This window comes from Sus scrofa, chromosome 16, assembly GCF_054392235.1.
Source record: "Sus scrofa isolate SSC_HxYL_T2T_F1_AM1 chromosome 16, Sscrofa_HxYL_maternal_Yorkshire_Landrace_v2.0, whole genome shotgun sequence".
NCBI lineage: Eukaryota > Metazoa > Chordata > Mammalia > Artiodactyla > Suidae > Sus > Sus scrofa.
Genome location: NC_139398.1, coordinates 53245090 through 53261487, shown reverse-complemented (window position 1 = coordinate 53261487; position 16398 = coordinate 53245090). Strand labels below are relative to the sequence as shown.

At 38.0% G+C, this 16398-nt stretch overlaps 1 protein-coding gene across 14 annotated transcripts in view; it reads right to left on the bottom strand.

Annotated features, from left to right (window-relative positions):
* IPO11 (importin 11) overlaps nt 1-16398 on the bottom strand; it is an 820387-nt gene that overhangs the window by 624321 nt on the left and 179668 nt on the right. For all 14 annotated transcript variants that reach the window (XR_014831432.1, XR_014831435.1, XR_014831431.1 and 11 more), the window contains one exon: nt 4034-4129. Coding sequence is in view for 3 of the 14 variants with exons in the window: in XM_085002403.1 (XP_084858529.1) it covers nt 4034-4129 (96 nt within the window). In the remaining 11 variants the exon portion in view is untranslated. The remainder of the gene's footprint in view (nt 1-4033; nt 4130-16398) is intronic.

Below are 16398 nucleotides of genomic sequence, written 5' to 3'. Positions count from 1 at the left end.
TTTTTGGATCTGTTCCAAAAGCAAAGACAACTAAAACAAAAACAAGTGGGCCTACAACAAACCAAAATGCTTCTGCAGAGTAAAAGAAACCATCAACAAAATCAAAAGGCAGCTTACTGAATGTGAGAAAATATTTTTAAATTATGTATCTGATAAGGGGTTAATATCTAAAATATATAAAGAACTCATCTAACTCAATACCAAAAAATCAATCTGATTAAAAAACAGGTGGATCTGATATACAGACGGCCAATAGATGCATTAAATATCTCAACATCACCAATCACTGGAGAAACAGAAATCAAATAGCACAATGAGATATCATCCTATACCTGTTAGAATGACTATCCTCAAAAAAATAATAACAAATGTTGGCAAGGATTATGGCAAAACGGGAACCTTTGTGCACTGTTGGTTGAAATATAAATTGGTACAACCACTGGAAAACAGTATGAAGGTTCCTCCAAAAATTGAAAATAGTACTACTACATAAATCAACAATTCCACTTTTGGATATTTATCTAAAGAAAAATATTAATTCATAAAGATATATGTACCTCCATGTTTAGTGTAGGATTATTAACAATAGCCAAGATACAGAAGCAACCCTAAGTGTCGATGGGCAGATGAATGGATAAAGTAGAGGTGTGGGTCAGAAGTTCCCACTGTAGCTCAGTGGTGCAAGTTCAATCCCTGGCCTCATTCAGTGGGGAGCGTTGCCATTAGCTGTGACGTAGGTTGCAGACGCGGCTTGGATCTAGTGTTGCTGTGGCTGTGGTATAGGCCAGCAGGTGCAGCTCCGATTTGACCCATAGCCAGGGAACTTCATATACTGCAGGTGCAGCCCTAAAAAGCAAATTAAAAAAAAAAAAAAAAAAAAGGAAGAAGAGGTGTGTGTGTTCTGGTGCATGCACATACACATACAATGGAATATTCAGCCATAAAAAAGAATGAAATCTTGTCATTTGCAACAACATGGACTGACCTAAAGGACATTATGCTAAGTAAAATAAGAGGAAGACAAATACTGCATGATTTCACTTACATGTGGAATCTAAAAAATAAAACAAATGGACAAATATAACAAAAGAGGAATAGTTACAGATACAGAGAACAAACAAGTGGTTGCCAAAGGAGAGGGGATTGGAGGTGGAAAGAAACAAGTGAGGGAAATTGGGAGGTACAAACTTGCAGTTGCAAGAGAAATGCATCATGGGTATAAAATGTACAGTGTGGGAAATCCAGTAAATAATTATGTAATATCTTTGTATGGTGACATATTGTAACTATATCATTGGGATCATTTTGAAACGTACAGAAATATCGAATCACTATTTTTGTGTAACAGGAACTAACATAGTATTGTAGGTCAATTATACTTTAAAAACAGTTAATAAACTCATAGAAAAGGGATACGATTTCTGTTTACCAGAGGCAATGCGGGAGGGTTGGGAGGTTGGAAGAAAGCAGTCAAAGGGGACAAACTACCAGTTATAAGTTAAACACAAGGGATATAATGTATAGCATGATAAATTTGATTAACACTGCTGTATGTTATATATGAAAGCTGTTATGAGAGTAAATCCTAAGAGTTCACATCGCAAGAAAAAAATTTTATTCTACTGCTTTAATAATTTATCTATATGAGATGATGTTCACTAAACTGCTTGTGACAATTATTTCTTGATGCATGTAAGTCAACTAATTGTGCTGTAGACTTTAAACTTATACAGTGTTTTATCTCAATTGTATCTCAAAACTGGAAGAAAAAAAGAAGGGAACTGAAAAGGGAAAGTGATTCAAAATTTAAGAAGGAAAAGAAATATGCGGAGAGATATAAAAACAACCTAAGTGTCCATCTACAGATGAATGGATAAAGAGATGTGAGAAAAATATTTGTAAATTATGTATTTGATAAGGGGTTAGTATATATACATACACACTGGGATACGATTTAAACCAGGGTAAAAAGCAATTACCAAACAATTCTGGTAAAGAAAAGAAAAACAATGATTATATATTGCAGCTACTCATGTACCCTAACCCTCAAGTTTGGGCCTTTCTCATCTGAATCCTTATTGTTTTGCTTACCTCCAACATTTTTCTCTTCCAAATCAAAACTTTCCTTGTGGCTGAGCATGGCACATTGAGTCAGAAGACCTTGGTTCTAGTCTCAACTCTTCCCCTAAATTTGCTGTGTCACTACAGTTTTCTGAGCTTCTGCACCCTGATATTTTAAATAATAAAACTACACCAAATAATTTCTAAACTTTATTTCTAACAACCTCCTGAGTCTCATCCCTTCCAGTTAAACCATACTAAAATTGTATTCTACTTTCTATATCCTAACTCTTATCCCTTCCTGGAGACTATAATGCACAGTGCCTTTTCTTTCTCTGACATTCTATTAAAGCACAATCTGGAATTCTACTTCTTTGTGTGTTTTGTTTAAAACACATATAACTGCCTTTACTCATTACTCCCATTTTCATTCTGCTTAAGAGACATGCCCTCCCCTAATTATATACTCCAGAGAAAACAAGAAACATTTAAATATATTCTAAGTATTTTGCAAAGAGTTGTCAACTTTGTCACATATTATGTACAAAAATATAATATCTACAGTTATATTCCATTATCCCTATGTTAACTTTTTAAAAAAATTGGAGACTGTTGTGGCTCAGAGGGTTACGAACCCTACTAGTATCCATGAGGATGTGGGTTCGATCCCTGGCCTTGCTCACTGGATAAAGGAGCCAGCATTGCTGTTACTGTGGTGTAGACCGGCAGCTGCAGCTCCAATTCAATCCCTAGGCTGGGAACTCCTATTAGCCACAGGTGCAGCCCTAAGAAGCAAAAAACAAATAAACAAATACAAAATTAAAAAACTGCCTGCTTGCATGAATGGTTTATTTTGGGTTTGTAATCATGAAAGTTTAAGGCTGTCATTTCATCCGAACTCCTATGTTCCCCAAAGCTAAGTTAGACATGCCAGAAATATTTCGTTTATATATGCTAATAAGATTCAAGAATACATATCTGCTTTCCATATTTTTCAACAAAGTATAATTTGAATGGCAATCTTTCCCATTTGCTATAGATGGTTTTATAAAAAGCAAAGAAAGCAGGCTCAACATATTACTGAGGAGAAGTCAAACAGTCTGGAATCCCATTATGCCTTGTTTGTCACTATATGAAACATACCCTCTATTAATAGCAATATTAAGAGGAAAGGTGTGGTAATTCTAACTACAAAAGGATACAATGATTAAACATTTTTTTCAAGTTCAGCTAATTAAATATGAGACTGTCAGCATTCCATATAGCATGATTTTAGCTAATCTGCTGAAGAATATAAAATTGACTCTCGAACAACACGGATTTGAACTGTGTGGATTTTTTTCAATAAACATGTACTACGGTACTACACGATCTACGGGGTACTTGAATCCATAGATGTGAAAATGCAGATAAAAAGGGCCAACTGTAAAGTTATACTTGGAATTTCCACTGTGTAGAGGGTTGGTGCCCCTAATACCCACATTGTTCGAGGATCAACCGTAATTTGAACTATTCTCTTTTGGAACTAGTCAAGTACCATGTGACCTTCTAATATCTTAAAGATTCCAGTGATTGCTTCAACCAGTCAAATACAAACATAGGATACTAACCCATTCCCTTCTTTCCGTAATTCGCCTCAAGCACAAGGGAACATTGTTAGTGGAGAAAAAGAACATATTCAAAACATTTCAAAAGAGGAATTTATATGTTAAAAATACATTTGGATTTTTTAAAAACCTAATATCAAATCATAAAATGATGATTGGACCAAAGAAGTCAAATTCAGGATTACATTATAACAAAATTAAACTTCTCAAGATCAAACAATATTATAAGCAAAATAAAATTTTTTCTTATAAGACAAAATTGAAGAGTTGTCATACCATGCTTATACAGTGATAGTAAAAAAAAATGCAGAATATAATTAATTACTCTCCAAGTCCAAGTGCAAGTAATTAAATGATCCACCTACTCTTTATAAGTTCCTGTTTCAGGATCTTCCGTCATAACATCATGTAGGCCCTCCACTGAGATGTTTATAATTCCACAGAATTTATCTTGGATAACACTAAAATAAAAGAAGGACAAAACAGGTTAAAGTAGAATATTTCAACAGGTGATTCTTTTTCCTTTCTTCTAATTATACTCTTAAAGAGAAATTTTAGTCTGAAAATAGAAAAGAAATAGATTCCTTAAAGCAGAAATTGCACTCTGCATATTACATCAAAATTTTCTTTCATTAGATTATCGGTATGTTTCAATACTCAGATGTGTAGATTAGATGGGAAAGAGATACTCTAGTATTCTTTAATTTATTGTAATAGTCTCATGTTAATGTTATAACTAAAAAGATAAAGGTACAAAATGGTAAAGATTAAAAATCTCTAGATTCAGCGGAGACAAGGTGGTAGCACAGAAGGACTTGAGCTCACCTCTTCTCAGGAAAAAAAACAGTCACTACTAACTGCTGAATAACCACTGACAAAAAAGACTGGAGCATGTCGGGAGTTTCTGCTGTGGCTCAGTGGTTAACGAACCCGCCTAGTATCCACAAAGACGCGGATTTGATTCCTGGCCTCACTCAGTGGGTTAAGGATCCAGGGTTGCCATGAGCTGTGGTGTTGGTCGCAGACGCGGCTCACATCCCGCACTACCGTGGCTGTGGCATAGGCCAGTGGCTACAGCTCTGATTCAACTCCTAGCCTGGGAACCTCCATATGCTCCCCAGCTGGGGGTCTGATATCAGGAGGAGTTCTTGAGCATTTGGCTTTGAAGGCCGGTAGGGCTTGTGTGCAGGAGCTCCACAGGACTGGAAGAAACAGACTCTGCTCTTAGAAGGCGAAAACAAGGTTTCACAAACACAGACCCAGGGAAAATCAACGACTCCACTGGAGCCTGGGCCAGACCTACATGTGGGTCTTAGAGGGTTTCTTGGGAAGGCAGGGGTCGGCAGTGGCTAACCATGGGGGCAAAGACATTAGTCACAGAAGCCCCAGGAATATTTATCAGTGTGAGCTCTCTCAGGGGTTGCCCTTTTGGCACTGAGACCTGGCTCCACCCAACCACCTGCCAGCTCCAGTGCTCCAACACCTTAAGCTAAAGAACCAACAGGGTGGGAACAAAGCCCCACTCATCAGCAGACAGTAGCCCTAAAGTAGCCCTGGGCTGCCTTGCCTCTAAACACACCCCTTCACACAGCCTTGCCCACCAGAGGGATAAGTGCCAGCTCTACCTAAGCAGTGAGGAGGCACCAGGAGGCCTGCACAAGACCCTGGACCAACCTTACCCACTAGGAAGCAGATACAAGAAGCAAGAGAAACTACATTCCTCAGCCTACAGAATGGAACAGAAAGTCAGACAAAATGAGGTGGTAGAGAAATATGTTCCAGATGATAAAACAAAAAAAAAAAAACTCCAGAACAACAACTAAGTGAGGTGAAGCAATCTGCCAGAAAAAGAATTCAGAGTAATAATAGTAAGATGAGCCAAGATCATAGACCAAGAAGATAAAAGAAATATTTAACAAAGAGAAGATTCAAAGAACAAACAGAGATAAGCAGTATAATAACTGAAATGAAAAGTACACTAGGAGGAAGCAATACCAGAATAAATGAGCCAGAAGAGTAAACAACTGAGCTGGAAGATAGACTGGTGGAAATCACTGTCATGGAACAGAATAATAATAATTTAAAAAAAGAATGAAAAGAAATGAAGACAGTCCAGTAGAACCATGGGATAACATTAAATGCATCAACATTCACATTTATAGAGGTCTGAGAAGGAGAGGAGAGAAAGGGCCAGGAAAAAATATTTGAAGAGAAAATAGCCAAACACTTTCCTAACATAAAAGAAACACTCACTCAAGTCCAGGAAGCACAGAGCCCCATACAGGATAAACCCAAGGAGGAAATTATTGAGACACATTTTAATCAAACTGACAAAATTAAAGACAAAGAGAAAATATTAAAAGCAATAAGGATCTGGCACTATCACTGCTGTGGCTTGGGTCACTGCTGTAGCATAGGTTAGAGCCGTGGGTGGGTAACTTCATTCCGTGAGCGTAGCAAAAAATAAAAACAAAACAAAAACCAAGGAAAAAGCAACAAATATCATACAAGAGAATCCCCATTAAGATTATCAGCTGAGGAGTTCTTGTCATGGCTCCGTAGTAATGAACCTGATTAGTACCCATAAGGATGAGTTCGATCCCTGGCCTCACTCAGTGGGTTAAGCATCCAGCATTGCCATGAGCTGTGGTGTAGGTCTCAGACTCCGCATTGCTATGGCTGTAGCATAGGCTGGAAGCTGCAGTTCCAATTTGACCCCTCACCTAGGGACCTCCACATTCTGCAGATTCAGCCTTAAAAAGCAGAAGAAAAAAAAAAAAAGATTATCAGCTAATTTTTCAGCAGAAACTGCAGGCCAGAAGGAAGATATATTTAAAGAGATGAAAGGGAAAAACCTACAACCATCAAGGCTCTCATTCAGGCTCAACAGAGAAATCAAAAGCTTTATAGACAACCAAAATCTAAGAGAATTTAGCACCACCAAACCAGCTTTACAACAAATGCTAAAAAAATCTCTACTCTTTTAAAGAAAAAGACTAGCCATAGACCAGGAAAAAATATCTGTAAAACATACATCTGATGAAGGACTTGGCTCTGAAAACTCAGTAAGACTAAAAATAACTCATTTAAAATTGAGCAAAAATTTGTCTGGATACTTCACCAAAGATACACAGATGGCACACGAGTACCACAAAAAAAAAAAAAAAAAAAAAAAAAAAGAGCTCAATATCATTTATTAGTCAAGAGCAAATTAAAACTACAATGAGGTTTTAGTTAAAAGTAAAATTAAGGGAGAATCTATCATGGCTCAGTGGTAACAAACCCGACTAGTATCCACGAAGACACAGGTTTGATCCTCGGCCTTACTCAGTGGGTTAAGGATCTGGCATTGCTGTGAGCTGTGGTATAGGTTGCAGATGCAGCTCAGATCCCACTTTGCTGTGGCTGTGGTGTAGGTCAGCAGCTACAGCTCCAATTTGACCCCAAGCCTGGGAACTTCCATATGCTGCTAGTGTGGGCCTAAAAAGACAAAAAATAAAATAAAATCTGATCACGCTTAAAAGTACTCAGATTTTAGGACTTCCCATTGTCCTAAATCCATGATATCCATGAGGACACAGGTTCGATCCCTGGCCTTGCTCAGTGGGTTAAGGATCTGGCGTTGCCATGAGCTGTGGTGTAGGTCACAGACAAGGCTTGGATCTGGTGTTGCTGTGGCTGTGGTGTAGGCTGGCAGCTACAGCTCCAATTCCACCCCTAGCCTGAAAACTCCCACATGCTGCAGGTGCAGCCCTAAAAGACCAAAAAAATTTTTTTAAAAAGTATCAGATTTTAGAAAACTAAATCACCAGATAGGCAAAAAGAAAAAATAGTTGATATCCTGTGTTACATTTTAATGTGTACATAGCCTACTATTGCTAGAGTATAATTTTTTTTTTTTTTTTTTGTCTTTTTGCCATTTCTTTGGGCTGCTCCGTGGCATATGGAGGTTCCCAGGCTAGGGGTCTAATCAGAGCTGTAGCCCCCGGCCTACGCCAGAGCCACAGCAACGTGGGATCCGAACCGTGTCTGCAACCTACACCACAGCTCACAGCAACGCCGGATCCTTAACCCACTAAGCAAGGGCAGGGACCAAACCCGCAACCTCATCGTTCCTAGTCGGATTCGTTAACCACTGTGCCACAACGGGAACTCCCTAGAGTATAATTTTTGATATCACTATACTTCCTTCACATAAGAACTAAAAAATCTTTCAAGAAAGAAATATATATACAGTCTATTTATTTGGTATAGTGAGAAACACCTTACTGAATAAGTATTAGAGCCAATAGGCAATGAAAAGATGCTCAACACTGCTTATTATTAGAGAAAGGCAAGTTAAAACTACAAAGAGATATCATCTCATACCGGTCAGAATGGCCAGCATCCAAAAGTGAATGGTGGATACAGTATGGAGAAAAGGGAACCCTTCTACACTGTTGGTGGGAATGTAAACTGGTGCAGCCCCTATGGAAAACAGTCTGGAGGTTCTTTAAAACACTCAGGTCACCATGTGATCCAGCAGTCTCACTCCTGAGCATATAGCCAGCAAAGACAAAAACTAATTCAAAAAAATACATGTGCCCCAATGATCAATGCAGCATTATTCACAATTATCAAGACATGGAAACAACCTAAATGGCCATCAACAGATGAACGGATAAGGAAGATGTGGTCTGTGTACACACACACACACACACACACACACACACACACACACACACGCACACACACACACACGAATACTACTCAGCCATTAAAAAGTTAAAATGATGAAATAGTTCCCATTGTGGCTCAGTGGTTAACAAACCTGACTAGTATCCACGAGGACATGGGTTCAATTCCTGGCCTTGCTCAGTGGGTTAAGGATCCGATGTTGCCGAGAGTTGTGGTGTAGGTCGCAGACCCAGCTCAGACCCTGTGTTGCTGTGGCTGTGGTATAGGCTGACAGCTGTAGCTCATTTGACCCCTAGCCTGGGAACCTCCATATGCCACGGGTGCAGCCCTAAAAAAAGAAAGTGGAGTGACCTGCCAGAGGGGCACCCACAAGAAAGAAAAAAGGGGGGGATAAAATAATGTCATTTGCAGCAACATGGACAGACCTAGAGATTATTATACCAAGTGAAATAAGTCAAACAGAGAAAGACAAATATATGATATCACACATATGTGGAATCTTTAGAAATGATACAAAGGAACTTATTTACAAAACAGAAACAGACTCACAGACACAGAAAATCAATGTATGGGAAAAGGGGAGGATAAATTTGGGATTTGGGATTGAGAGATACACACCACTATATATAAAATACAGAAACATCAAGGACCTATTGTATAGCACAGGGAAGTATAGTCAATATTCTGTAATAACCTACAATGGAAAAGAATCTGAGAAAATATATACACAACTGAATCACTGTGCTGTACAACTGAAAGTGTACATCAGCTATATGTCAATTTTAAAAAATCATATTGAGGAAAATGATTTTATAAAAGTATTAGAAACTAAGATTTTGTACTAAAAGTTCTGCCACTAACTGTGATCCTACTGAAGTCATTAATTTGGTTTTCTTGTCTATAAAGTGAAGGTTGGGCATGGCAGAGAAGACAATCATTTTCTCTTCCCACTATACAATAATTCACCACGGATCCATCACAGTAAGCTAAGGCAGGCAGGGCCTCAGATTCCTTTTTACCTGAGCAGCATCCTGGTTAGCTATCAACAACTGATCTCAACTAGCTGACAAAGACAAAAGCCCTCCATTCTATAGCTTCCAAGGCTTCTGTATCAGTATTATTTACAGACAATCACCTCAGGCAGCTGCCTTCTCTACTCAGACCACCTCCAAGATCAACTCCATACCTTCTAGGGTTGGAAATTCCCCAAAGAAATCAATGGAATTTCTTTCTGAGTACTATGTATTTTCTCAAAAGACTATGAATTTTCCTAACAGATATCTGACAATCTGAGCATGACTGTGTTCTACTATAGGGGTGAATGTTAATTAAGGGAGAGTAGGAAAGAGAGACATTTAAAAATGGTAGAATTTGACAACCAAAACATCTGATTACAGGTTTTACTTCCAATTATCATACTGATCAATGCTGGTATTAAGCAGCATGGGTACACACGTTTTTGAGGAGAGGGTAAGAGGTTCTATCTTTGCCATAATTAGAAAATGCTGCAGTTCTAGAGCACTGAGTCTCAATTCAGACATGCACTTTCATGAACTAAGCCTTCAAGGTTCAGAACACACTGCAGTAATCAAATTGCATCGTGGATAAGATGAACTTGTGAGTATAATTCTTGCTAAAACCAGTAACTTCACCCCTTTCTCATAAATGATGAGATTGTTTAGATGACACTGCTGGAATCAGAATAAAACTTGAAAAGTTCTGAGAGAAATCTTAATGGGTTCAGGAAGCTGAGATTTACAGAAAGCCAAAAGATAGAGTTAGTAAATGACTGACAAAAAGAAGTGTTAAGGAAATCAGAACAAAGAAGGGATAAGAACAGTCACACACGCAGACTAGACACAGGCCAGAGGATGTAAGTCTACCCTCTGCTCTGCCTGCACATGCTAGTCAGGAAGCAAGATGAATGTCCTGGCCCGTACTTAATCTGGCTTGAAGGAGCAGTCACATGAGCACTGGGGTTCACGCTCCTTCCCTCCCTGCCTTCAGCTGGATGTCAAGCTCTACCAAGTGAGATGCCTGGACAGAGTGTCTACTAGGGGTGAGGAAGGGAAGTGAAGCAACCTTAGTCATCAGTAGTCAGTCATTTTTTTTTTTTTTTTTCACTGAAATATGACCTATGCTGCACAGAAAAGGACACAAGAGGCAGAAATCTAGCAGGGGTGGGAGTGGAGGTAATTTCCAGTAGAGGGGCAAACCATGTTCATCCCAGAGTGCCAGAGGAGGTGAGGCTTGGACTCCAACTTCAGAAATGTGTAAAATGACTACGGCCCAAAGCAAAAACATACATGATCTGGCTTTGAATGAAAATAGCTGATTCTAGAAAACAAGAACTGAAGAAAAGAATGGAAAAGGAGATTCCATGCCACATTTTGGGATCAGCAAAAGAAGTTATACAATAATTATCTTCAGAGCATTTCAAATTCAAAAAGTACTCAAAAGGATGCAACTCAATTACTACTCATTCAGAATTTGGGAAAAGTACATCCAAATAATAGGGGTAACAAAAAACTATAAAAGGCTTGTATTTTCCTGGCATACAGAACAGCTATTTAAAGAAAACAAGTATTCACAAGTTATAAATTCTTTTTCTCCTTTATTAAGTATTATAAAAACATCTCCTCCAAATGTATAAATGTAACATTATAAAATGAAGCCTTCTAAATAAATTTCTCTTATAGACAGTATTCTTTATGAAGTTTTAATTAAGCCTGTGCCTCCCTTTTTACTCACACAATATTCTCTCAACCCTATCTTTTATAAATTAAAAATCAACCTTGCTTTTTGTAATATACAATCTTTCTCAATCAAATGCTTTCAAATGTAATTAGACATCTAAAATGGAAAAAAAATATAAAGAGAGCTTAAGCCAGGAGTGAAACAGCAATAGGTGTGGAGGAAGAAAGAGAAGGAGAAAAATCATTGTACTTAAATAATCTTATATACATTCTTTAAATACAGTAAGTCAGGGACTAGGTATTATATTGCTTTTGTTTTTAATGAAAAACAGTTCAATGTTTTCTTTTATATGTGTTACATACAGGAGTTATTGAGTAATGTTTTTGAGAACTCTGAGTGTATCATCTAATAGTAATCTTCTCATATGTATCAATTCAAACCTGGTATTGGGTATAATAATGGAGAAGTAACAGTAGCCAGAGGAAACCATGTGATTTTAGTTCTCACTCAGTTAACTTCTTAAATCAGTGAATAACTAAGTGGCAGTTCACATTAACTAGGACACAACAATCTAGTGTCCCTGAAGAATTAGCCAAACTCCGTGCTAGTTTCTACAGTGTTCCCTCAATATCCACAGATGCTCAAGTTCCTTATACTATAATATGGTGTAGTATGATTGCCCTGTGTATCCATGAATGTGGAACCCACACAGTTTCTGCAGCATGGTAGAGAAAACAACATTCAGCTTAAAAACAAAACAAAAGGAAAAAACTGATTAATGATTATTACAGCCAAAACTTTGTATTGGTGTAATCCCATGAATAGACTTCAGAAGATTGGCTTACTAAGTATTAATAAAAATAGGAGGTGGTGAAGTTCCCGGAGTGGCTCAGTGGTTAATGAATCCAACTAGGAACTATAAGGTTACAGGTTCAATCCCTGGCCTCGCTCAGAAGGTTAAGAATCCGGCACCGCCTCGAGCTGTGGTGTAGGTCGCAGATGCGGCTCGGATCCCACGTTGCTGTGGCTCTGGTGTAGGCCAGTAGCTACACCTCCGATTAGACCCCTAGCCTGGGAACCTCCATATACTTCGGATGAGACCCCAAAAAAGACAAAACAAAACAAAACAAAAAAAACCAAACCAAACAAAACAAAAAGGAGGTGGACTTATACCAGGATACCAATTAATTTAGAAAGAAGTGATTAGAGTAAGTCATCATATTACCTAGGCCAATTCTTCCTGGTGAACAGGTCACCACAGTCAAGTTCACTTGTTTTAGTCAACATTTTAGACCCACAAAACATGTTAGACATCACGACAGGTCTTAGGGATTAAAAAAAAAAATGGCCAGTTCAGGGAAGTCAGCAACGCAAGGAAGCTGAAAGTCTAGTGCACAGGACTTTGAATGCAAGTACACCACACATGTGAATATTACCTATTCTCTGATGAAGGGGCATAACTGAGAAAAGCTGTGCTATAAGATCAGGAGCTCACTATGGGCTAATAATCTGCAGGAAGGACAACGAAATTAAGCAATAAATGAGATGTTTCTTTTTGTTTTAAAGCAAGTTATGACATCTCAATTCTACAGGTATTTCTGACGTATTTACTGGCACTCATCTAAAGTCAAGAGTCAGAGCATCCTGTCATCTAAAGAAGCACTGGCAAATTAGTGTTCTCTAATCCTCATCACTGGCCCCTTGAGACTAAATCACTCTACCATCATTTGAGGTCTTAGAATTTTCAAGTTAACACATCTTTCATCTATTGCATTACGATAGATATTCTTCCTAAGGAACCCCATTTTGATATAAATTTATTTTCACTTCACAATGCTAAATGGGACCCTACTGATTCAATTTATTTCCTTATTACTAAAGGCTTTCAAGGAGGCAAATAGGTGCTTTCTATTCCAGTATCTTTTTTTTTTTTTTTTTTTTTTTTTTGTCTTTTTGCCATTTCTTGGGCCGCTCCCGCGGCATACGGAGGTTCGAAGGCTAGGGGTCTAATCGGAGCTGTGCCCACCAGCCCACACCAGAGCCACAGCAACGCAGGATCCAAGCCACGTCTGTGACCTACACCACAGCTCACGGCAACGCCAGATCGTTAACCCACTGAGCAAGGGCAGGGATTGAACCCGCAACCTCATGGTTCCTAGTCGGATTCATTAACCACTGCGCCATGATGGGAACTCCCCTATTCCAGTATCTTAAATTTCATTCTTTCTCCTTAATGTAAGAACTTTCAAGGGCTTATCAAGAAGCTCAGCAAGCTCTACTAAAACCACCTTTCCTAAGTGATATCGCATTTTTCTTCCTTTCACTGTTTTGAGGCAGCTAAACCATCACCTCCTGAATACAGCAGGTCCTGAGTCCTGTATCTGCTTACTACCTTCCTTCCTGCTCCTCACCATGTTCCCCCCCACCCATATTTCACACTTCCTTCATGACCTCTCCCTGACTACTCTTTACCCCACTGAAATTGAGCACTTCATCCTTTGAATTTCCAGTAGCATAGAATCTCTGCACTACTTGCTTGGCATACAATTCATGTGGCATTTTTTTTTATTACTCTCTCCTAATATCCTTTAACTTTTCATGCCTGCCTGTCTGCTCTCCCTAAGATTATAATAACTGGAAGCACAGCCCATGTATTATGTTTACGTCTTCATGTCCCATAGGGTAACATTAAACATGATGTGAACATACAATAAAAAATGATGGGAATTAGTGACCCCCATTCGGGAACAGCCCTTCCTCATTTTTAAAAACAATATTATTTTTACTTAGTTATTTTTTAAATTGCAAGTATGGGAAACTGAGTAGTAGAGAATACATTATAGTTGATTATTCTGCACCAGACATGAGGCAGAAAATAGAGCAGAAGGTTGCTGTGTTGGAATCTGTTTCTGAAAATACTCATTGTAGAAAATGCAAGTTAATATCAAGGATGAAAGAACAGAATAAAAGTAAAACTAAAGGGAAAGAAGTATTAGAAGTATTCCTTTTTACTTGTCACAGACACTTTTATTTTCTTAGTTTACAAACTTGGTTGATTAATTTATTTGCATACAACTACATTATAAAAAGAAGACAGGCCTTTTTAAACATCTGCTTGTTTTGTTCTCCAAGTATTTGGTAAGTGATGTGTGTGTGTGTGTGTGTGTGTGTGTGTGTGTATAAAATACAAACATTAAATAAGTGAGAGCATGAAAAATTTTACTCAGTAGGTAAAAATCAACTAATCATTTAAAACTTCATAATTTTCAGTAAACTTTTGTTTTTCAGTCAAATGCACATGAGTAAAACTATACCTCTTGATCTTGACTTGGTATTTCCTAAAGGTATGACATTTTGAGGCATTTTCTGGGTATATAAAAGTATCTGTAGTATGTATGTATGTGAATTGTAGAAACATCTTGCAGAGCAACTTTCTTTGATTTTTGAAAATGATGTACTTAAAAAAAAAAACCACATCTTTCCTATGTTTATTCACCCAACTTAAAAATCATGCTGGCTAAAATTACTTCTGTCTTTTTGCATTATTATGAATCCAACCACAGGTATTTAGAAAACAAAATGCCCTCAGAAAAAAATGCAAAATTTTCAATCCTGAAAGGCACAAACAAAAGAAATATTCAAACATTCATTTGGTTAACCTATTATCTAATAAATATTAGGTTAAATATGAATAGAACTCCTGTTTCTTTCCACTTGTCCACTCCTGTTTCTTTCCATTTGTCCAATTTTTACTAGTATTACTTTTTAACTTTTTTTTTTTTTTTGTATTTTTAGGGCCGTACCTGTGCATATGGAGGTTCCCAGGCTAGGGGTCTAATCGGAGCTGTAGTTGCTGGCCTACGCCACAGCCACAGCAATGCCAGATCCAAGCCATGTCTGTGACCTACACCACAGCTCACGGCAACTCGGATCCTTTAACCCACTGAGCGAGGCCAGGGAGGCCAGGGATCAAACCCACAACCTCGTGGTTCCTAGTCGAATTTGTTTCTGCTGCACCACGGCGGGAACTCCTTTACTAGTATTTTTCTAGTGAGCATTTTACACTTCCATTTTTTCAAATAAGTGATCTATCATCACAGAGCATGTGTCTTAAATTCTCTCTATGTGGCAGGTTTACGTGTTTACATCACATCTTTATCCCTTTGGACCTTGGAGGAAAACAGTCATGCAGAAAGAGACAAAACTTTCAATTACCTTTTCTGAACAGTTTTATAATCTAAAATTAATGATTCAAAGTTTTTTAACAATGGTAAGCCCAAGAAAGAAATGAATCAGAACCTAAGTCACTTTAAAGAGGTCTCTGATCTAACCAGTCAACAGTTATACTATCTGTACACTGCATCTAATAATTTTTGAACTCATTCTCACATCTTTTTTTTTTTTTTTTTTGTCATTTTAGGGCTACACCTGCGGCATACGGAGGTTCCCAGGCTAGGGGTCGAATCAGAGCTGCAGCTTCTGGCCTATACCACAGCCATAACAACTCAGGATCTGAGCCACATCTGTTACCTATACCACAGCTCACAGCCACGTTGGATCCTTAACCCACTGAGTGAGGCCAGGGATGGAACCTGCATCCTTATGAATCCTAGTCAGATTCCTTTTCTCTGTGCTCCAGGGGGATCTCCCTCATTCTCACATCATTAAATCCTAAGTTAGGGGGCCCTGACTTAGCAGTCTTATTCCAGAATTCCTACCACAACAGAAGCTATAAAAGTGGTGACATTTACACTAAAATCAGGTTTTTATCCTTTTCCAGTACCTATGCCGAAAATACTTAAATCACTTAAATGGAAATATACATCTTTCCTACAGAGTTAATTCTCCACACGGTCATGGAAAAGTACACATATTAATAAATCAAGTCCCCCTGACAAATAACTGGCAAGGAAATAGGATAAAAATAATTCATAGTGGAAATTCACCAAGTTATTTTAAAATGTACTTTATACCCAACAATTATTCTTACAAAGGCATTCATATTATAAACCATTCCCCCAATTAACTTTTTTTGAGTGCAGAGGAAAACAACAACAAAACACAAGCCATTATCTTTAAGACAAGAAACAACTACAAAGATCTAGGTATAATGGGATGAGAAGAAACTGCCACATTATATGATTTTCAAGAGAAAGACTGCTTTAAGAAACACCACTCAATGAAGATATACTAGGTTCCATAAAAGAAAGTGACTGGTACAAACTTGTTTGGAAAAGACATTAGTCTGAAAAATCCAATCAATGCTTGTTTTGGATGCTTATAGGAGTCACCTGAAAAATTGGTTCTTGTTTTTTTGAAAATGATGTAAAAGAATTTAATAGAGATTTGGTAATTA